A 24,120-nucleotide genomic window follows, 5' to 3' on the forward strand; every position below is an offset into this window, starting at 1 on the left:
TTTATTGAGTTCAGGCACAGGCTTTTCACAATAATAAAAACCAAGCAGGTTTCAGGTTATTTAATTGATAGATAAATGTATAGTGTACACTATATTAAAGGGTTTTGATTGGTTATCACTTATGTTTTGAAAAGGGTTAAATGGGTTTTTGAAGGATTATTTGCACATTTAAAATGTTTTTAATGGAGAATCTGTTTAAGAGGTTTAAAGGGCAAGAAAAGGAAAAGACCAACTTTGTTTCTCTGAAGGTTGATATAGGTGATGTTTCTTCCTTCTCATCCCCAGAGATGGTCCAGTGAGGAATGATGCTGACTGACTCTCAGGAGACGTGGGTTCAAATCCCGCCGGTAGGCCACAAAGGAGTGTTGGTGATGGATGGATGTGGTTTCATTTGTGGTTTCCTACGGTGATTTGAACTTGCAAATTCTCAATTTCAACTTGAGAATTTTCAACAAGAAGTAATTAGGTTTTATGTTGTTGCTGTTGGCTCACTTTTACTCACGACATGCTAACCGGCAACATAGGATTCCATTCACTACGCTAAGCTAAGCTATCGCCAGCGCTGCCAGACTAAGACAATGCATGCACTGAGACAAAAATGCGTTTGCCCACCTATATAAATATAGAGGAGACGTGAATAACCCTATTTCAACAAACGTTAGCGTGTTCCTTTAAAGGCTGCAGAGTACTCAAAACCTCTGTTACGGTTTTCACTCTCCAGATGGAAGAGTTTGAATTCAGAAAGACTGGATTTGACCCCAACCTCTCAATCTCTTGCCCCCCGACAGTGGTTCCATTCCATATAGACTGCCCGTTTTCCCAATAAGCACTGTACCCTCCCTGGCTCCTTTCACCTTGCTTGCTTCATGGGTCTTTAGAAGTTTCAAATGAGTCAGGGACAGTATGCAGAGCTGTTCCTCTTTCGCTGGGCTTAATTTAGGTGGCGTATTCCTACCTACTATAGTTAAATCTTTAGTCTACAGAGCAAAGCGGGAAAAACAACTGAGTTCTGCTAATTGAAACAAACATATAATTAGCTCTGTAACCTGTCATGCCTATCAGTGACAACATCAGAAATGTAGTGCAGAGTGTCATCTCTAATCTACTTCATTTCCTCACAAAAGTTTCACTGAATATCTTGTTTTTCTACTTTGCCAAGCCTTCAGTGTTTGTTTGTAGAATTTTGGTGCTAATACACAGAAGTGAAACAGCATGACAGCAGATGGTGTCCAGCATTTGTGGTGGAATAATAAGAAAAAAGGCAACTTGGATAAATCTGACAGCTGCATTTGTCTAAATTCACATGGACAAGCTATGTACAATTTTTGTTTGCTTCTCAAAATGAAATTTTCTTTAATTTACATAAAAATGTACATAATATAGTCTGAAGACATAAACAAATGCACAAGTACAAATACCACAACCACACATACCGTAACTATTGATAACATGCACCCATATCTCTAACAATAACACAAACACACATAGAATATCTCCAGCATTGGTTGTTATAACGCTGTGTCAAGTTTCTTCCTTTCTGCATGCATCACATCTTGTCACGACACTTGTGTTACTAAGTAAACAGTGCATGAGACTTACTGTGCATGTGCATAAATTGGGCACAGTCAAACCATGTTGTTTTCCTAGACAAAGCAGCAAAACAGTAGCTTTGACATCCAAGTTTGTCCATCAGTAGTCTTTCAGTAGTTTCCTGAAAGCCAGTGGACTCTGGCCTCTAAATTGACCAAAGCAAACATCATTTTGGTTGTTGGTGGCTACAAAAGCAAGCATTGCAAGGTACCCTTGTCCCACTCCATTCAACAACCTAAAAACCCTCTGCTGCTACTTGCAACGTGTAGACTGTCCAATCCCACCAAACACTGGTCTTACAGTGCAACAGCCTGCAGCTCTGCTTGCCCCAACCTGCACGACGTCATCCAACCCCCTGTAACAGCCATCCATCTATCAAATGTCCCTCAGCTTCTCGATAGTCTTTTAGACAGCAGAACCAAAACATGCCTCTTGCCATAGATTTAAAACTGTTTTATATCTATGTCTATGGAATTTTTTTTATTTTTATCAAAAGCTAAATTGCATTTGCTAGGCCTGACAGTGTGCCACCCACAAAGTAAAGTCACTGTTTGGAAAGAGATAAGATTTCCCAGGACTGTGGATGACAAGTCATCGGAAAAAAACACACATCTTATGGGTTGCAAACATGAGCCTCTTTATATAAACATATACATATATCTGTATTTTTGTTACAAGCCTCTCTTATAGTAAATGTATCAGCCCAATAAATACTGAACTAAATATACTCCACTTTGTTGACTTGAACTCCACATCATGTCATACCAGTTCAAAGGCAAACTTTCCCAACTTGATGTTGACCCCCACCCTGATGAAAGGACAGTTTGTGCAGAAGAGTTTTTATCGGTCCAACTCTCCTGCAGTCAGCACAACTTGAAGCTAACTCAAAGCTGTGGACATTGCCAACAGTCTGTCTGAACTGTGAACCCATTAAGCCATTTAGGTTTTAAGGATCCACCACTGTAACCTTTAACTTGATTAAAAACACCTTTTGAAATGGAAAACATACATTCCTCCCGGAGTACAAGAGTACATCTTGATCATTCATAAGTGTACCAGTAGCTTGAACAAAATAAGTTTTGTGTAACAACTTCCTCAGTTCATCCCCTACACAGTCTCACATTCAGTCAGTATGACAGTGTTATGTACTGTATGTTTAAACTGCATGAGCGTATTCATGTAATGCATTTTAGAAGTACAATGATGGTGCTATGATGGTGCAGCAGTGCCATTGTTTTCAGTCTTTAAGAAAAGCCATGTGTATTTTCTCCCATTGTTATCATTTTAATCCTGTACAAAGTATTGTCCACCTGTCTGTATTCCAGGCCATACAGACAAACAAAAAAGCCATATGATTCTAAATGCGCTTTAATCTAAAAAAAAGTCTGATATTTCTATTATTGTAACCTCACTCTGAAAATAATTATTTGCTTTTAGTCTCGTTACTGCTTCTGAAAGAGTAGACAGATGTCAAGTTTAGAGTCTGCCAATGATTAGGATCACTGCGCATATTAAATCAGGATTAATGATTGATTGATCCTAATCTTCCAAATCATGTCAAGTAAAGCTCTTCGACATGGCTGAAACTTCATAGTCAGGGCTACTGGACAGTGTCAGATTATAGCTAAAGATTGGATTATCACTGCTAATCCAATTAAACATGTGCTTTAATCGGCTCTCAAACTGGTCTCATAAGGATAACCCTGTGGAAAGATTGCTTGTTATAGCAGACTGAAATTTAAATGTTTTGGTCACAAAACTTTAAATCAAATATACTACAAGAGCTGTGATTGTGGAGAAAAATTATGTAACTCTTTAACAGTTATTTTATTTAATCTCATACAGGCTGTGACATAAACATAGGCTTTCTTACAGAACTGTTGGTCTTTACTGTAGACTGTAATTAGTAAAAAATAAAATAAAATAAAACATTTAAATTAAAAAGTAGCTCGTGACATCAGAGTGGTCCAGCAACCGGAAATGGAAAAAAACACAACCGATGACGACTTGACTGACTCCACCTCATGATGCCTTATAATACATCCATGCATGATGCCATTTAGCAACAGATGAGCAACGCGATACATGATCATTTTGGGGCAGCCAGAGCTTAAGCACTGCCATTGACAGGGTGCTTTAAAGGTCTACTTCTGACTGTGTAATGGTTGTCAGCGTCGCGGTGCTTCCCTTCCTTCTTGCACTGTAGGCTGGCCAGTGTTTTCGAGGCTTCCTTATTCAGAACCCGCGTGTTTTAGCTGGCAGTCACTTTCTCTGGCGGATCGCTATGGATGGGCTATGGATGATAGCGCTGCTGCTGATTCCGCTCGTGCTGTGGACCAGCAGCACGTTTGTTTTTTATTTCAAAAAGTGCTTTTACGTCGCCTGGATGATGGCGTTGGCGCTGCTTGCGATTCCTCTGTGTATACTGAAAAGCGGCGGCAGAGACGTTGAAAACATGAGGTGAGTTTGTTTGCATAATAAATGTCGCTGGCAGCGCCGTCTGACAGCTAGCCGACGTTAGCTTCCTAGCTGGCTAGCAGCAGCAGCAGCAGCCGTAGTTTATATAAAACATTAAGATAAAGAAACGTTACCCGTCTTATTGTAGCCAAGTATGTCAACATAAAGCCACTGTAACGCCAGGGAGCTTCTAGTATACCAATTTGTCTGGCATTTTAAAATGAAAAAAAAAATGCTTGATGCATTTTTAATCATACATATGCTAACATTAGCCCCCTAGATACCTTGGCAGAAGGAATGTGTGAACGCTAGCTGAAAACAAGAATGCTAACATTAACATTTAACGTTACGTCCATGTTAAGTGCTAGCGATGCAAGTTGGGGCTTGTTTCGATGTGGGTAAAACAGTACTAGCCTCAGATAACGGTAATGACATCTTCTGTAAGAATGTCTGCTAATGTATCTTCCCTCCAGTAAATGCCTGACATTAGCCAAGTTACACGGGGTGAGCACTTTTAACGTCAGTCTGCCCACTGAAGATCACAAGGCTTTCATTGTTTTGCTAGTTACGTTATGGTAGCGGAGCTGTTTTTTTATGGCAGCTTTTTGATGGAAATCACGCTTGCTAAATCAGTTCAAGAATGTTAATAATGCAAATGATGTCAGTGTGCCCGCCCCGTTCAAATTAGACCTATGCAAATATGCAATACAGCACAATAGCCCTGCAATAAAGCCTATATTTATGGACCTTTTTTTTAATGTTCACTTTTTGTTGAAAGTGTATGAATGAGGGGTTTATTCCATTCATAAAGGCTATAGTACTATAACGTTAGTGGTGGTGGCAGTGTATTGATATGTTAGGGGCTGACTGGATGTAGGGGGCAGAATATTCCTTATGGATTGGCTTATAGTATACAGCGTACTACTAGTGCCATTCCATCAGTCACTTTTCCATCTCTGCGCTACTGTAGGATATTGGCTCTTTAGGGCTGACCCCTTAAAGGTCCAGTGTGTAACGTGTTTAGTTCTTTATTATCAAAATCTGTGTTGCCCGTTCACAAACTTGTCCTATCAATGAATATTGACCACTACCATCAATTCCAAGTATTCCTATTTGCTTGAAATTTTACATTTCAGTTTGCATGAACTAGGGTAGACTCTCCATATTCATGTGCCATCTTGAAATGGGTTAGCCGGTAAGGGACATACAGGACATACTGCTCCGCCTTTTGCGTTTTCGCTGTCACATGATAAACGTGCTGCTAATGGGTATCGTCGCTTCCCGGCCCCGGCAAGTTTGAAGAAGGAAACATGGAGGACCACACGTATTCATAATCCAAATTTCAGAAACAGGACTCTTCTTCTTTGCCCAGAAAAAGAAAAAGGATATTGAAAAGAGCAAGAGACAAACGCGTGATGGCTACCTTGGCTGTAATACGTACTTTGAACTGCGTGGCGCGAGAGAGTTGATTGCGATTATATGATCTCAACGCTAGATGGGAGAAACTCCTACACATTGGACCTTTAACATTACCACTGGAGGAGATATGTTATTTTATACCCGACACACACACACGATCAGGTCAACTGATACCTGTTAGGATTGAAATGTAATACGCCTTCATTTTTGTCATTGTGGTTAAACCTGCTAGATGGTGAGGATAGATTGCTGGACACGAGTGACTGCATTCGAGTAATTACTCTGAAGAGACAGTTGCCAGATGGCAAGTTTCCCCTTGATTAGAGTTGGGTTACTGCATAGTTATGAGGCCCATCCACAATGCAACTTCACTTGGCCTTGATCTCAGCAGACCTTACTGCCTCACTGCTCTAAGTATAACTGTTTTGCGGTCATGTTAGCTGTGGCGGTGGTGTCATGTTGCACCAGTGAGCCATTCTGTCAGGTCAAAGGTCATCTAGACCTGTTGACTGTGACAAAACAACTGAATCGGGGTCAGACCTTGCACGGGGAGTGAATAGTTTGTTGGATGCACATTTTAGACACTAGCCAGCTCTGGCAGAAAAAGCGCTGTCATCAAGGACAGAGTAGTCTGTCACAGGGATTTTGCTGTCAGACGGGTAAACAAAGGCCTGCATTCTGGGGTTGACTACTTGCTTCACAGCTGCCTCTGAAGACTTGAATGCAGCACAGTAAACTTTGGTGGGCCAGAACAGGCCTCTGCATGTACAGTCAGTAAACAGCATCCATGGAACTCAAGTCACTGTTAATGTTGTGCTTGCATTTCCTGAAACACTCTTGTTGGTTTTCAATGTATCGTTTGTGTCTGTGCATTCTGCAGACACAGTTTGACCTGTCACTTACAGTACGTGAATGTCTGTCTACTTTTGGCCACGGATCCCATGTTAATCCAGCCTGGATGCCAGCCAAATTTAGCCCCGCCCACAACATTTGAGGTCTGGAAGTTCAGTCTGCGCTCGATCCGTTGTGAAGCAACTATGCTCGAACCAGAGCTGTTCTGACCAATCAAATTGTCAGGGCGGGCTTTATACGATGAGGGACAGATGATCACCAGTAATGTAATCGAGACACGTCACCAAAGAGCACTTGGGTTGAATTTGTTTACAAATTCCGCTGCCGCTGGAGAATTGAGATGTGTAGATACGCCTTTGTGTCTGTTATAGAAGATATCGACAGCGCATTCGTTTTAAAAGAGGAACAGAGAACCTGCCTTTGCTCTGTCGAAGCCTGCCTTTGACTTGCAGCTTCTTTGACGTCTGTCTCTGTTGCTCTGATTGGTTGTAGCTCTATCCAATTGAGTGCAGAGGCATTTTCTTTACTGGTTCGGTTGAAACACGGCCATAATCACAGCCCAATGGAGCAGTATCAGACTCATATTCTGACTAGAATCGGAGTATGATGATGTCAGGCTAACATTAATCATTAGGTAGGATCTTACAGGGCTCCAGACTAACTTTTTTTCAGTAGGAGCACCGTGGCCCCCAACCGAAAATTTTAGCAGTGCAACTAGAAAATTTAGGGGCGCACATACCGTAAATCACCATGCTAACGAAATATTCACATTTCTACAAATTTCCACTCTATTACTAATACATACTTTGATAATAGATGCAGAAATTACAATGTGCTGTTTTAAATTCAGTGTCACATTTTATTGTACTCTTTTGAAGATGCAACATAGAAGGTAAACCAACCACACCATCGCCGTCATGACAGTATGTATGGGTTCAGGCCTCTTTCGCCACACTAACCTCTGACTCATCATCCGACTGTGACACTGTAGACTCTGGCACTAGCACACTAGCCACAGGTCGGAAGAACGAGTCAATAATTTGCTTGCTTATTGTTCAGACGCACGTAGCAGGTTGGGATATCTGTCTCCTTCCCACAGACGTTTACGCGCACTTGATTATCTCTAGGACCCGCCCCCTCCACACATTAGCCACTTACAGTGGCCATTCCCCATCCTTCTCACACTCATTGGCCTGCCACAGATTCCGGATTCATTGACCTGCCCCTTCCATGTTTAAGTTTACCGCTTATGCGTTTAACGTGTAAAAAAAAATGAAAAGGGGGCAAATTTACTGGTCGCACACGTGAGGCTGGATTTAAAATTCAGTCGCACAGTCTCAAATTTTGGTTGCAAAATGCGGTCGCAGTCTGGAGCCCTGTCTTATGTCAACCGATAAAGAACAGAGGTTTAGTTTTCTCAGTCACAATTGCTTTTGCTCACGTTTCATACTGTGTAATGGCTTTTCACATCCGTGGGAGACTCCCAGTTTTGCGGTCTGCAGTAATTTGATCACTCCCTGCCTCTTTGATTGAATTAATCATCTGCTATGTCATTGGGATCATATGACCATGTCCCTGTTGTGAACAAATCTCTGACCTCTTACCCCCTGAATTAGCTTTGGCACTGGTATCTTTGTTGGTATAATGTGTTTAGGGATAACCGATCAGGCTAACCTTTGAATCCATGAGCAGTCAGGTTTCATTGAACCTATGCAGATAACCCATCACTCAAAATGTCATTATGCTCTGTAGGAAAATTAACTTATTTAAAGATTGATAATGAAATGAACCAGAGGAAAAGCTTAGAGGATGGGCCATGAAGAGAATCCAACTGAAGCCATTGTATTCCCCTTGAACAATTGCTGCAACACTGGCTGACTCATTGCATAACCAATGGCTTTTGCACTAGACTGAGTGTGCTATCACAGTACTGCTGTGTTGAAAGATAACCTTTAAGACCGTATTCTGGTTGAAAGGTTAGCTATTTTACTATAGTACACCAATTAAACGTAGCCTATAATTTATATGCAAGGCAAGCTTGGCGTCAACAGATGATTGCATTAGGTAGAGAGAGGCACAAGGTAATGAGCGCAAGTCATAGATTCATGAGCTTTCTCCTGTCTTCCATTGAGATCGTGAGCTTGACCTTTTTTGAACAAGGATAGTAAATAAAATCGCTTTGATTTGATTACCACAAATAGAAGGAAGACTTTTCTATGCTGGTTCATCATTACCCAGCCCATTTTACAAATAGTGAAAAAACCCAAGCTTGGCAAGAGTTGGTAGGGTAATCCTAAAACATTAATGTACAGTATATCATGCAAAAGCTAATAAGAAAATCATTTTAAAGAGGAGTGGCTATTTAATATGCCACTACTAAATTCTCCCTGGTTCAACTTTTCCCTCCTGTCTTTACTTTATTATAATGGGCAATGCTGATTCAGACATGCAAAGGGGTGGACATTTTCTATGGAAAGTTTAGCTGGGGAAATTTGGAAACATTCCAATTTGGAAACTTTCATGGGAATTAATGGAAATTATGGGAATTTGGATGGGATGTAGTCCTTGGGCTCAAATGCAGTACTGTCTTCAATCGGTCTTCAATCTGCTGTAGAATGTTGGATTCTAGAAATGATCTGTGCAGTGGGTGTGGCCTCAATAGCCCTGCAGTAGGCTAAGTAGTAGCCCAAATCATTGACCTTTTGTAGAGGTGGGCGATATATCGTTTAGACGATAATATCCAAATTGTTGTCTGGACGATATGCAAAATTGGGATATCGAATATTTCATAATTTGTACAATCCGACCCCCCAAACATGAAAAGAGCTGAAGGAAGTTAAAGAGAAAACAAATAACGCACACTATAACCTTCCAAACCATTTTATGTAGCGATTTTAATACTGTAGGGGTTTGTTTGACTGTATTTTTTGTACAAAATCACGATCGTCCCGCACGAGAGTATGCTGCTACTAGTTCTTACCTGTGTGATATGACGTTCATTCATATCAACAAAGATGGTGCGCGATTGTCCAGCGGCTCTCCTGTCGCTGTATATTTATACAAGTACGTACAGCCACACTGAACTAATCAATACAGGACCACAATAAAACACAGCCGTTACGAGAGCCTTCCAGGCGGCTCATAACATCCCGGAGGAAATAGCCTGACCGAGCCCTCCAGGTTGTTGTCGGCGCTAGCATGCCGAGCTAGCTATCTACCGGCAGAATGAGAACATAACTCCGGCACGACCAGAGGCGGAGGACTGCATTTTTGTGCAAAATGAATGGAGTACCAACTGCAGGATCGTTGCCCAGCACGGCTGACCTGACCTGGAGCCCTGTCGGTAATATACTGACCATTTTATTTACTACGAAAACAGCACACTGCCGTCTACATAGCCCCCGATGCTAACGTTAGCACAAGTTTGGTTCACTGCTAACCATAGTGAACAAACTGCAGTGCGATCACCTGGATACGGGATACAGGGGACTTTAACAAGGCGTCCTTAAAGTCTGTTCCCCTCCAGCTTTCTCCCAGCATGTAGATTGTGTTACTAGAGGGAAGAACACACTAGACCATGTATACTCTAACATCAAAAAAGCACACAGAACTGTACCTCTCCCTCACCTGGGCCAGTCAGATCACATCCAACTCCTGATCCCAGCATAAGTCCCGGTCAGAAGGACTATACAGCCAAGTAGAAGGACTATCAGAACCTAGTCTGACCCGGCCCTGTCCCAGCTCCAGGACTGCTTCCAATAAGGACATGGTTGTGTGCAATATGTTAAAGAACAGAGTTTATGGTTATGATTTCATCTTGCTTGTACATTTTCCCAAGAGAACCACCAAAATAGCCTCCGAACAGGGCTTCTTTTAACTTCTAGAAGGATTTCAAAAATATCGTCTGAATATCGATATCGAGATATTGAAAATATAGAGATATTCATTTTTCAATATTTCCCAGCCCTAACTTTTAGCTTAAGATATGAAGGTAGCTAGCATCATAGATATAGAACAATTGTTTGCAGCCTATCAAGAACAAGTGGGCTATACAATTAACACACATAGGTTAATATATATATATATATATATATATATATATATATATATATATATATATATATATATATATATATATATATATATATATATATATATATATATATATATATATATATATATATATATATATATATATATATATATATACACACACACACACATACATACATACACCCCCCAAAAGATATCTAAAATTAAATAAATAATTTATCATTGGTGTATGCTGATCACGTAATTAGTAATCCGAGCGTCCCTAATGCTTCACCTTCATGGGGCATTGTTTCAGCAACATCAAAACAAACTAAAATATAATTTTTTATTTTAATCGTGGAGGGGATTTGTTGTCTTTCATGTCCCCTTTTATTTGGGACAGAATATTGGAAATGATTGGACATGCATTGTGTGCTAAAGCTGGAGATTGGTAGAAGGCATTATTTTTTTTTTTTAAATGGGTGCATAGTCAGACAATAAAAGGAGGGATAAGTTTGAGAGGGGATATGATTCATTTGTTTGAAGAAGGTGAGGCAGAGAATGACGCTGCTGTTTTACCTAACCCTACAGTCCCATTAGCTACAGAAGAAGAAGAGAGCGACACGCACTCGCTTGTGGGCGCCATAGACAGTATATAATGGACCAATAGACCCCGTTGCTCTGGACGGAGACCAGTGAAGGCTATTAGAAGCACTTTTCCGGTGATGGCCAGCTTTACTGCGCAGCCTCCAACTGAGCGAATGTGACGTGAGCAACGTGTCTGAAAGTTGTAAGTCTTCTGGTAGCTGTGCCAAGAGAAATCTCAATCATTCCCAATCTTACAGATACGGAGACTGTAGGTGTATGTAAGGAGATAACATGGGCACAGGCTAATTATTGATCACTAACATGCTAGTTAACATTAATAATTAAACATAAACATCTCATGTAAGTCGAAACTGCCTGCGAGCTTCTCCTGTACTATACGGTAATTCCTCTACTATGCGACAGTAAGTCACTTGGTTATGACACAATCGTTAGCCTATTTTTACAAAAACGTCTGCTACGGAGCCATAACGTGAGGTACAAGGTAATGGAGCCTTTTATACATTGTTGTGTTTCTTTGGAACTAAACAACGGACAAATAGAGTCTTTAAACGCTTCAGATGTAAAGTTATTCGCAGTCAAGTGACGTAAAAAAAAATGGCGGTCAGCAGAATGCTAACAGGAGGTGATGGCCAGTTAGCAACAAAATGGCGCCATGATGGCTCGAGTTCTGAAGCGAAGCTTACCCCCTTGGTGGGCGCTCCTGGGCGTGCCTAGCCTACTCCTGGTTGCTTGGCAACAGTAAACAGAAATTATCTGGTGCTACCTTCAAGCTCGTCTTAAAAGTCACTTCAGAGGTATTGTCAAGCCACAAGAACGATGTTTTGGGATTTTAATAAGTATTTATTTCTCGATAGACGTAACAAAATATGAGATAAAATGCCATACTTATCAGATATATGCAGTAATACGATGTCCTAAAGCGTTTCCGCCATCTTGAATGAGTTTCTTCGACTCAAGCAACCAACGTACATGTGTCACGCTGCCTCACTCCGATTGGCAGTGGCTTTGTCGCATCACTCAGCATTTGCATAAAACAGACTTCTTGTCTATTTTGGCCCCGCCTTGCTCGTGGCAGCGGCAAGCTCGTCGCTTGTTGCTGGCAAACGGCCACTCCCATTGAAAATGAATGGCAGCCTTTTTCTCGGTCTCTTGTAGCTAATGTAACTGTAGGGTAAGAGGGAAGGTCATTTACCATAACTTGGTGGTGTGACAGAAGCGAGTTGTGTTGTGAAGAAAAATAAAAGGAAATTCTTGCTTCTAAAAATCAGGTACAGATTTGAACGGTGAGTTGTGGCTGTTTGATCATGGTATAATGATGTGGTATTTCTATGATTGGGTTGTGTTTTTATTTATACAGGTTTTGTTTTCAGTATTTATTATTTTATCACTTCTAAACTTGCTCACTTTATTTGCATCTTTTGGCTTTTTGTCTTATTTGACAGTGTAGAGAGAGAGAGACACACACACAGAAAACATGGGTAGAAAGAGGGGTATGACATTGAACAAGATTTCTTTTTTTTTTATTTCAGGATCCCTACATTTCAGTTTCTTTTTGTTGAGCTTTCTCATAATAAAAAGAGCCCACATCTGAACTGTGCCTTTCGAGCATCCCTACTCTCACATAATGCGTCTAATAAGGAAGTCCCAGTCATGGAATCTGTATTTCGCTGCTGCTTAAGGAGAATATAAGGCGACGTTTCATGGGGTATGGGTGCTTAAATCATTTATGTCAAGTGGACAGTTAAGCCTTTGCTCTCTGCACTCAGCTTTCTGGATTATCGCTTTGAGTTCTTAGTAACTTCAACGTTGAGTGTGTCCAGCCAATCTTCACATTTTCAAATTGCAAACATTTGTTGCTGAGGCTAGCATGAACAACAGGGCTAGCTTGAGTTCACCATATTTCTCGTCACCCCTTGCCAATTTGTGAGTATATTCAGATATAGCACTGTGTGGGACAGTAGTTTAACAGCAGTTTTGTACAATGTTGTTACTACCATACTGCTGCCTTTGGCTCCAAGAGGGAAAACTGGTTAGTCAGGATTGAATGAGGATAAAATAAAGGCTAAGAAATGGAGCCTTAAGTAGCTGATTGTTATGTGGAGTTGGCCTGGATATAAAATGCCAAGGCTCTCTTTTCAGCCTTGAACATCAGCACCAGAGTTCAGATCAATTGGAAATTGGCAGCCGTACTGCCGTATTGGCAGTGTGTGTGTTTTGAGGTGAGAAAGTGTATTGATTGAGGACAAGGCTGGCTTTTGAAAGTGTTATAGGGGCCAAAGGGAAAATACCATACTGTAGATGTCAGAACTTGGTGAGAAAGGATCTCATTTGATGGAAGTAAAAGTATGTAAAACTTGCCTGGCCAGATTGTGACACGCGTCTCACCCTTGAGCCTGTTAGTTTATAATCACAACAGAGTTCTGAACTGTTATCTTGTTTGTCTCTACAAAGGTTGAGTTTTATAAGTCCCTAAAGATAAACCATGACCTGAAGACCATAAACCTTAGGCTATATACACTGGTGAGAATTTCTTTTTTTTTTTTTAAATGGTTTAGGAATATTTCACCTGAACACAGTTCTTGCAGCTCCATTGAGTAACTTGATATGACATTAAATCAAATGACTGTAATCTGAGCGTATCACTCATTGTGCCAGAGTCTCCTAATAAACACCCATGTCACCCAAAGATTAATACTTGACACATCATCAGCCATAACAACTGTATAAGCTAGAAATAAAGTGGAGGCTTTACCCTCTCTATTGGCCAATAAAAATAAACAAATGCAGCTATATATGGATGTTCCATTGTAAAAATAAGTCCGTTAGAGCTGCAACAATGAATCGATACCAATACCAACCCAAAATGTCAAATATTCACTGATTCCATGCTCTCAAATTTGATGTTTATCTTTGGAATATATGATAGAAACCCAAATATCTTTGAAATGTAAGCTATTGGTTGAATACAAAAAGACAATTGAAGGCATCCTCTTGACATGTTTTGAAATAAAAAAATAAAAAATCCATAATGAAAATGATCATTAGTTTAAACCTTGATGTATATACCATAGTGTTATCATTTCTTTATTTTAGGTTTTTGAAAAATTTAAAGTGTTAACATTGGATAATGAGCAGCTTATTATACCAAATATTTAAAAAAGCATAACATATGCAATTACTTAACTGAAAGTGAAGTCGACTCAACAAAAAATCAAAAAAATCCTGCCTTGCCACTGAACTACTGTGGACTGTCACCCCACGTTTAAGAGTCTAGTTTCAGACATCTAGTATTAAAAGGTATTGATCATATCTGATCAATCCCCAGATTGGCAGCATGGAATTACATTGGGACGTCATAACTTTGATTGTGTGTATTTATTTATTTTTTATTTTTTTCTCTTCTCAGTGTCAGAGGCAGACAGGGATGGTAGGACATTCTTTCTCAAAGCTTATCGGAGCCTTGTTCTTACTGGAGGAGTATGGTATATCTACCAGATATTTTTAAGACATTTATGATTGTCCAATTTAGGTCAAATTTTCAAAGTTTGAGCTGGCATTCTTACAGTGTACTGTAATACCCTAGTATTTAACAGGCTTTATAAATTCCACTGTTACCTGCAACCTTTTGACATACTAGGCATCTGGTTAATAACATGTAGCCTGCTGCACTCACAGGACTGAACAGTAACCTATACTTATTCAGCCCTTTAATTAACCTTTTTCTCCCCAGGATTATCCGCGGCTTGGTTCGTCATGTGAAGTATTTCCTGGGCCTTCGATTTGATGTGAGCGGTTGGGAGCATCTGCAGACCGAGGGACCCTACGTCATCATCTCCAACCACCAGAGCTCCCTGGATGTTTTGGGTGGGTGTTGTACTACCTTTTTTTTTTTATGTATGAGAATCAATATTTTTGATCCGATCTGCACGAAGATTTGCATGTAGACTTGGTGGACCCTGATGACGGGCCTGCTTTGAGCGCGCCGACTGCTGACCTGGATGAGCTCACTGACAAAGTGACACAGAAAACCATGCCTTGAGGCAGTTCAACCTTCTGTTTGTTCTCTGCACATAAATGTACACAGCATCTGGATGTGTTGAGTCCCGGGTGCACTCCGGCTTAGTCGGCTTAGTAGTGTGGAAGTGTCAGCTGCCACACAGCCGACAAGGAAACGTTTCAGAAGCCGAGCATCTGTTGTTCAGCAGCCTCAATTCTGTCATTTTTTTTTTTTTTTTTTGTCGTGGTAGCTGAGGTTTTTGGGCTGTAATTAATATGAAAACCTTATGTTGCCTCAATATTTGTCATCACACATTTTAACCCTTGGGTTGACTTAGGGTCAAATTGACCCGTTTTCAGTTTTTTGTTTTATATCAGAAAATATGGGACGTAGAAATAAGCGCTGAAAATGTAAAGAAGAACAATTTTACAATTTTAAAACGTTGGAAAAAGCAAAAACAAACTGTGGAAAAAAAGGCGTCGAAAATCTTATCTGATGATATCATGATCATAACATAATGATTTTATCTGCAACTCAGCAGCTTGGTCATGACTGCTGGTCAACACAGTATTTATGAGCGGGCAATTCAATTTCATACTTGTTCCGTTAGGAAAATGTGTAAATGAAGACTCGTGAATTTGGCTGCATTAAAACACAGTTTGAGATTACAGAGGGCAGGATTGTCTCCGACAGCCGCGGTGGAGCAGGAATGCGACCCGGCCGGATTCTGTTTACATTGGCCACTAATCACATAATCACCGTCTGGTTCGGATCGACCACCAAACCGTTCAAGAACAGACTCCGGAGTAACAATCGGGACTACTGAAGACCTAGTCATCATCTCCAGATTGCAGTGTAGGTTAAGCAATAGTCCTGCTAAAACCTGTGCACAAATGTAAGATTATACGAGCTTTGCTGACCTCACATCACCCAGTCTGAGATAAAAGCTGGTTTAAATTTACGGCATACCATTTCAAATTGGCGCAGACTGAGTAAGGGAAACGTAGAAAGATTTTGTTTCTTGTTTCAATCTGATCTCCTGTGATTTTTGCATGGGCATGTGTGGTCATGTCTTTTATCATTGCCTCATTCTTCTTGAGGACACTTATTTAGCAGAGGTATGGTTTCTCTCCATCAGTGCCTGGGAGAGGGTGTTTTTCAGTGCCGGTGAGTGATGAGGGCAGGCTCAGGGCCAGGGTGGTGACAGCAGGGGGAGAATTAGGCATCTAATTAGTGCTGAGAAAACTCAGCATGAGTCTGATTTGGCGTCCAAGTTGCCATGCCAACCGCTACGCGCAGCCATTAATAGCTGCTCATCCTAGAGCTGATGTGACGAGACCTCCACAGCTCGGTTTCCAGCACTCTTTCAGGTGTCAATTTGCTTCTGTTAGCTCTGTTTTTCTCACCTCAGCATAGACTCGTCTACTTGCTCTGCTGTTTGCCATCCTTTTTTATTTCACACACTTGACTGATTGTGTGCGTTTAACACAGACACTGAAAAATATGGTTCACTCAATTCGTCTACTCAAAAGACTGGGTCGGCTCCAGCTGATTCAAAATGATGCAGCCAAAGTACTCCCTGGGGGGAAAAAACTAAACGAACATATTACTCCTGTACTTGCATCATTTCTATGGCTTCCGTAAAATACAGAATTGATTAACTAATTCTAATACATCTCGGACCTGCTCACTGCTTACACAACCTCCAGAACTCTTACATCATCAGACACTGGTCTCCCAACTGTACTCATGATCAGTAATAAATCTGGTAATTATGGACCCACTCTCTTGCAGAAACTACCTGATGATATAAGATGTACTACAACCAGGGCTTTAAATGAACTTGTTTAATCACCAGCCAACATGGGGGGTGGGGTGGGGGGGGGGGGGGGGGTCAGGAAACACAGAACACGACCGCAACATGGGGGTGGGGTGGGGGGGGGGGGGGGGGGGGTCAGGAAACACAGAACACGACCGCAACGCACACACATCGGACCAGAGCCAGGGTTCAAATTACAAACCCCCCCCCCAAAAAAAAAGGTTTGACAATAAGCCCAATTATTATTCATAATTCACGACGACATTAAGGAATCAGCATGTGATTTAAACCCTGGCTAGAGTGGTAATCCAATTAATGAAATCATTACAACCCAGCTACAAAAAAAATCTCCTCAGCAGGCAGTTAGTTAGAATGTAATAGGGATGGGGTTTAATAGCATTTAATCAACTTCATCTCCTCTGGTTTGTTTCGCGCAGTTCCGTTCGTTTCCAAGCCAAACGCACACCAAACGACCCAAATTTCTTGCCGGAAAACGGACCAATCTGTAAACGCTGACTTGTCGGATTGTTTCTGCAGCCTGCCGATTTTAAACGGACGCTTCGCTTCATTCATCACCGGCCAAATTGGCTCGTAACTTTATAGTGTTATACCAGCCAAAGCTTTCTCTTTGGGTATGTGTGTCGGTGGGCAGAGAATCTTTCTAGATTTATTCAAATAAGTTCTCATGTCTTATTTTATTTAATTCATAATTGTTTTGTGTGAAGCACATTGAGCTTACATTGTATGAAGTGTGCTATATAAATAAAGTTGCCATGACATGGCACCACTGCTCTTATCTTCTGCCTCAGCTGCCTTTGCACAAAGGTTAATCAAACATGCCTTTATAATATTGCAAGCGCTCTTCTTGGAGATAACTAAAATCAATAAAGTGACATTTATTTCCCAACATCACATGGATGACATCAGCTGACTTTACGCTTGATGAAATCCAGGTTTTGGCCATAGCAGAAACCTATTATATGTGTAGACTATTTTTTTTTTTTTTTGAACACACCCACTAATTGCGTTTACCCACTGCTAGTACCAGCACTACTCGACATGGCCGCGGTGCCCCGTCCTCCATTTTCCATTGCAGATTTTAGTACCGCCTCATGCGTGAGGCGAGCATGGCTGGTCATCATAGCGACGCTGCAGGAAACTGCCGTGACCAAATGCGACACACACACACACACACACACACACACACACACACACACAGAACGTCGAAGGTGTGTTGTTTTTGACTCTCGGCATGTGGCTGTTGCCGGAAGACACATTTTATTTCAAAAGAAGCTGGAGGCAGCAGTAAAATCAGCGCTGGCTAAACTATTTAAAAATGGCGGGTTTGTTCAGGACACCCCCGTCTGTCGCTAGCAATGATGACGCAGTGATTAGTGACGATTCTCTCTGACCAATAGGTATTCTGCAGGTTTTCACGTCACCTTTTGGTATCTCCTCAGCTCGCCTGGAACCTTGATGCAGGTGCAACTAAAAGTACCTGTCGGCAGGTACCAGGGAATTTGTTTTTTTTTCATAATGGAAAACCAAAAAAGGCGAGTGGAGCAGGTACCATGTAATGGAAAAACGCCATTAGAGACCCCATACTTCAAGGTCTCAGTTATATCTCAATTATATATATCATTCAGGCTTAATGATCAATGGTGAAGCAAACCAGCTTTAGGCTATTAGAATAGTGGCCACATAATGACAGATTAGCCAACTTCTTCTATGAAAATGTCTTATTTCTCAAATATTGGAAAGACTAATACTGCTCATGTGAACAAAACTACAGATTTGCTTCTCTTTCATCTTTTGATTTTGAAGTGTGTGTGTGTGTACATGTACATATATTATACTTGTTTATAATGTGTTGGAACACATTTTTGTTATAAGAGTATTTGACATTAGTGGTTCTAATTTAGGACACATTGTTCAAAATGAAATACTGTATTACATGTTTCCTCTGTTTCTCAGGCCTGATGGAGATCTTACCGGACCGCTGCACCATGATTGCCAAGAAGGAGTTGATCTACGCCGGCACAGTAGGTCTCGTCTGCTGGCTGGGTGGCATTGTCTTTATCAACCGCAAGAAGACCAACGACGCCAAAAATGTCATGGCCGACGCTGCCAAAACCATGTTGGACGACCAGGTAATGTGACTCTTGTCAACACGCGATGCACTTTTATCAGTGATGTATAGAAGGAGATAGTGGCGATCGAAATGGTTTAGAGTGCTGACATCCATGCTTTTATGGCATTCATTTTACTCTGTTTTTCTTTCTGCACTTAACTTGGCTTCTGGTTTTTGACAGAGATGACATGGGATGATTATTCATTTTCTTTCCCACCCTTGGCCTTTTGACATCCACAGATCCGTCTGTGGGTGTTCCCAGAGGGAACGCGAAACCAGAGAGGTGGCCTGCTGCCCTTCAAAAAAGGGGCTTTCCACCTGGCGGTGCAGGCACAAGTGAGTAGTCTTCCTCTTATCTCCATTGGAAATTCACTTTCTTTTGGGTTGTCTTTGTACTGAGTAGAGCAAGTGCCAGCTATCATGTCTATATCCTATATTAGGGCTGTCAATCAATTAAAGGTGAACTATTATGCTTTTCCGTATTTTCTGTCGTATCAATAATGTTATGTCAAATTTTTCATGTTAAACGTGGCCAGAGCTTCAAATAATGAGGTATGAGCATTTCAGAGAAATCCCAGTGAGCTAAAACATTCAGATTTCCCACTGTTCTGAACGCTGTGGTTTCTTTCTGTTTTTTTTTTTTTTCTACTCTCATCTCATAGAGAATTCTATGATTGGTCATCTGCTCCAGGTATGCAGGACTGGAGTGTTTTTTTTAATTTATTTTTTAAGCTATGTGTTAACATTGTCACATGCCAACATGCTAATGGCAGTGAAAGATGTAATCTTGGCTCCCAATTTTGTAATTTCTCCCCAATTTTGGGTAGGGGTGTGAATCTTCACTGGCGTCACGATTCGATTACGATGCGTCGCCTTCTTAATATTATATATTGCCACACATGGTCTTCATGAAGAAATTCAAGCAGTTATATATGTATGTATGTGTGTATGTGTATATATATGTATATATATGTGTGTGTGTGTGTATATATGTATATATATATATATATATATATATATATATATATATATATATATATATATATATATATATATATATATATATATATATATATATATATATATATATATATGTATATATATATATATATATATATATATATATATATATATATATATATATATATATATATATATATATATATATATATATATATATATATATATATATATATAATAATGATTGATTATGGTCTGTCACTGCATCGATGCAGAATCGTCCAGGTCCGCATCGCGATGTATTGATTCATTTTATCACCCCTTATTTTGGGTCACATCACCGTTGAAACATGTTTGGTTATGTAATATTTTGTTCAGAAGCCTTTATCTGCTATCTGTTAAATCTGTAATCTTGGCTGCCAATGTTTAAAATTTTTCCCCAATTCCGTGTCCCACTGCTGCTGAAACGTGTCCTGTGTCATATTTGTATCGTGAAAAGCACCAATAGAGGTTTAGAAACCAAAGTCCTGCAGTATTCTCTGTTGAAGCCAGATACCGACTGTACGGCGACAACAACAGGAGTGAGATGCGGACTGCTGACCAATCAGAACAGACTGGGCTTTTTCGAGAGGGGGGGGCTCGAAGAGACAGGCACTCCAACAGCGCATATCATACAGAGGGTGAATACATGTGCAGCAGCCATGGGCAGCATGAGAAAACTAAAGTATTTTTTTTGAACATTAAAGCATGTGTACAAACACACAATACAAGTACGAACCTGAAAATGCTACATCATATTTCAGCTTCAAAATATTTAATGACGAGTGATGGCATGATTGTCTGTAGTTAACTCGCGATTAATCTAAAAAAAATTGTATATGTTCTAAATGGACTTTAAAAGGGATAGTTTTCTCATTTGTAATGCTCAAGTGGTATCAAAGGCTTGACCTACTCCTGTGGTAACTCAATTCACATAGACAGTACATGCAAAGCACTTTTAAATCACACAACAGTTTAGTTGGGTATAAAAGGAATTTGCAAACTCTTTATTATTGTGTTAATTTTGACAGCCCTATCTATCTATCTATCTATCTATCTATCTATCTATCTATCTATCTATCTATCTATCTATCTATCAATTGAGTCAACATTTCATGTACTGTAATGTACACTCTCGTCCTGTTCATTCACTTAACTATGCTGGCCAAAAGAGCTGTGATGATGCTGGCTGTCTTACAGGAGACTTCTGCCAACATTTGTCTCCTAAAAGTGAGTGGGGTAAGCAATGTCCTGATTCTAGACACATGGGGGAGCTAGAAACCTTATATGGCACAAGACAACATTATGATTTAACCATATCCAATATACAAACAGAGCAAGGAACGCTTTGAAACGGTCCCAATAGTTTGGTTGTGCCTTTCACTGTGACATTCCTGATTCGGTCTCCTCTGAAATCGTCCTTGGTCGTGCATGATGTAACTCTCGCAGAACGACTCCACAGTAATTGGCAGCTCAGCTGTGTGCGATTTCTGAGCTCTATCTCTTCATGCATATTGGTGGGAGGTCTCTGTTCTTGAGTTGATGTTTCGTAGCACACACTCGGGGGGGGTCTGACAGGTGGGATGAATTAAAAAAGCATTGTCGAATGCAACGTGGTTCAGCTTCAGGCAAACATGTTGTGGTGTGCGTTTGTGAGCCCTTTTTTGTGTTACTGGCTGCTAAAGATTAATATCAGTTTGGTTCAGATATGCACGGAGGCTGAGAGGCTACACAAATAAAGCCCTGCTGCTCCTTATTAGCAAACCCATTTTCTATTGTGTTTTTTTTTCTACAGCTCAGTCTGCTCTTACATACTTAGGTTATACAAATAGTGTTTGCGTGTTGCTTGATTTAGAATTGTTGTGCGTGTTGGCGCGAGGTGGTGGAATAACTTCATTTGGGTTCTGGAGAATACAGTGTGTGTTTTTGGTTTTCTCCTGTTGGCTTTGCTTCACACTTGAGACTTTTTGCGTGTGGACATGGACTATTTCTACCTCCTATGTGTTTGCTTCTGCTGAGTTATAGCGTAACCTTTTTTTTCATTTGTACCCAGCCGGCCAGATTGAGTGGAAGCAGGACAGCCCCCAGGGGGAGCCACGTTTGGCTCAGCCGGTCCCGTTGAAGGGGCCACTCGGGGCCTCGATAGATGCAACTCGGCCTCTATTAGTGGAGGAGATGGAGATTGCTAGTGTCGTGCTGATAGTGTGTGTGAGTGTGAGAGAGAGAGAGGGAGAGGGAATGTGATGTTGGTTCAGTCAAGTATTTCTGTCTGTTTGTTTCTCATTTTTTGGCCTTGGCTTAAGAGAAAGGAAAAGGTTCCAAAGTAAAGATTCGGAGGGCTCAGTGCTGAGTAGAAACTGATCTGAATTCCAAAATGCATGTTTCCTTCAAAAATAAGCCGAGGCATTCCGTAGGTCTTGTGCTAAACTTAAAATGACCAACGCATTTTGACCCACATGTCTTCATCGGGGTAATTTTCTGCGGATGATGAATGAAGGCATTTTAAGTTTTGTACAAGACCTACGGAGTGCCTTGGATTATTTTTGAAGAAAACATGCATTTTTACAAATTTTTGGATGCAATGAGCCCTTCGCATGGGATATAAAAGACAGTGCACCTGTAATAACCAAAGAGCACCTATAGTTGAATACAAGAGAGACCCAGCAGCGCTTCCACTACTGGATGTAAATTTTAGGAGTCTGATTATTTTAGATGTGTGCACAAAGCTTTAGCGCGTAAATTTTTTATATTAATGAACGTCCGTTACATTCAAGCCATCGCCAAATGAGTTGCTACAAAGCTAATTAAGACTATCAGCTCCACACAACTCTCTCTGGATTTCTCAGTATGGCTATGTTCAGAAGATTGTCGTCTGATTTTCCCGCGCAGAAACTCAAGTGAAAATAATGACCTCTTCTGAAGAGTCCATCATGTTTTTTTTTTAATCCTCCGTGTCCTCCTTGCATACTAGCAACTGCGTGGAGGAGGGGTGGGGGCGCATGCACAATTCACAGGAGGCTTGTATCATGTGGATGCGCCGACAGTGTTGTTGTCATTACTCAGAATTCCTCATGGGGGCGACAGAAAGTACGCACTCTAGCTTTAACATGAAAATGAGGACGTGATCTTAATGTATCGGGATTGTCTGTTTGATCTTTTACTCTTTCCTCTCTTCTTTTTCAGGTCCCCATCATACCCATTGTTTTCTCCTCATACAGCAACTTTTACCTAAGGAAAGAAAAGCAGTTCAACTCGGGTAACTCAGCTTGATTGTCCTCGTAATTTTGTGTGTGTGTGTGTCAGTTGCCAGCAGTCCTCTGTATCTCTATGCAGAGGGCTACTTGATGTTCCATGAGACTTCTGAAAGTGACCTTGTTGGGGTTTTGTTTTTTTGCCTCCGTAGGGACCATCCGATTGAAGATCCTTCCAAAGATCGACACAAAGGGGATGACGTCGGAGGATATTTCATCCCTCTCCGACAAATCCTTCAACCTGATGTGCTCCGCCTTCCATTCTATCTCTGACTCCGTAACCCAGAGCAACGGGCCGTCGCGGCACTGAAACATTTACCATGCTCGCGCCTCTTTTTTTTTTTTTTTTTTTTTTTTTCTCTCTATGTCCCTGTCTGAGACCCATCCCTCCCCCCAGATCTCCCCAGGTTGTCCCATTACCTGGCCAGGAAACAAGAGGACATTGGCCTCTTGTCATGAAATCTCTTGTCTAGTTGACGCCTGGTCCAGTCTGCCTCTGGCCTGACCACGCAGCCAGTCAGTCCCGACCCTCACTGTGTCTGCAGCGGCGGCGGCGCCGCTCTGCACGCCGTGAGCGGAGTGACGGACGGCAAGCCGAAAACAGTATAGATGTGTGTTCTTCTTCATGCATGCCTTTTTGGATGGCTCTGTCCACCTTCGTCTTTGCTTTGCTCTCTGGCTTTCGGAAGCCTGGCTTTTTTTTATTTTATTTTTTTGTCTTACTTTATCACCATTTTCTACGGTTTCTTTTTGGCCTTTTTGTTCTCCACCTGCCTTCTGTTCTGCAGGTACTCCTCTGCATTTTCTTTTCTTTTGTTTTATAAATGACTTTATTTTAGTTCTCCTTGGATGCTCTTGCACACACACACACACACACACACACACACACACACACACACACACACACGCAAATGCACACACACTCACAATTCAACGTACCCCGTCTCCTTCCTTCCTTCTTGTG

At 41.0% G+C, this 24,120-nt stretch overlaps 1 protein-coding gene across 1 annotated transcript; it reads left to right on the top strand.

The window, feature by feature from the left end:
- The first annotated feature begins 3,618 nt into the window (after nucleotides 1-3,618).
- On the top strand, nucleotides 3,619-24,033 carry agpat2 (1-acylglycerol-3-phosphate O-acyltransferase 2 (lysophosphatidic acid acyltransferase, beta)). The gene is made up of 6 exons (XM_028602051.1): nucleotides 3,619-4,050; nucleotides 14,690-14,823; nucleotides 18,750-18,925; nucleotides 19,147-19,242; nucleotides 23,089-23,161; nucleotides 23,309-24,033. The coding sequence occupies exons 1-6, from the start codon at nucleotides 3,875-3,877 to the stop codon at nucleotides 23,464-23,466; spliced, it is 813 nt and encodes a 270-aa protein (XP_028457852.1). The 5' UTR covers nucleotides 3,619-3,874; the 3' UTR covers nucleotides 23,467-24,033.
- The last annotated feature ends 87 nt before the right edge of the window (nucleotides 24,034-24,120 follow it).

Source organism: Perca flavescens, chromosome 16, assembly GCF_004354835.1.
Source record: "Perca flavescens isolate YP-PL-M2 chromosome 16, PFLA_1.0, whole genome shotgun sequence".
In the NCBI taxonomy this organism is placed as follows: Eukaryota; Metazoa; Chordata; class Actinopteri; order Perciformes; family Percidae; genus Perca; species Perca flavescens.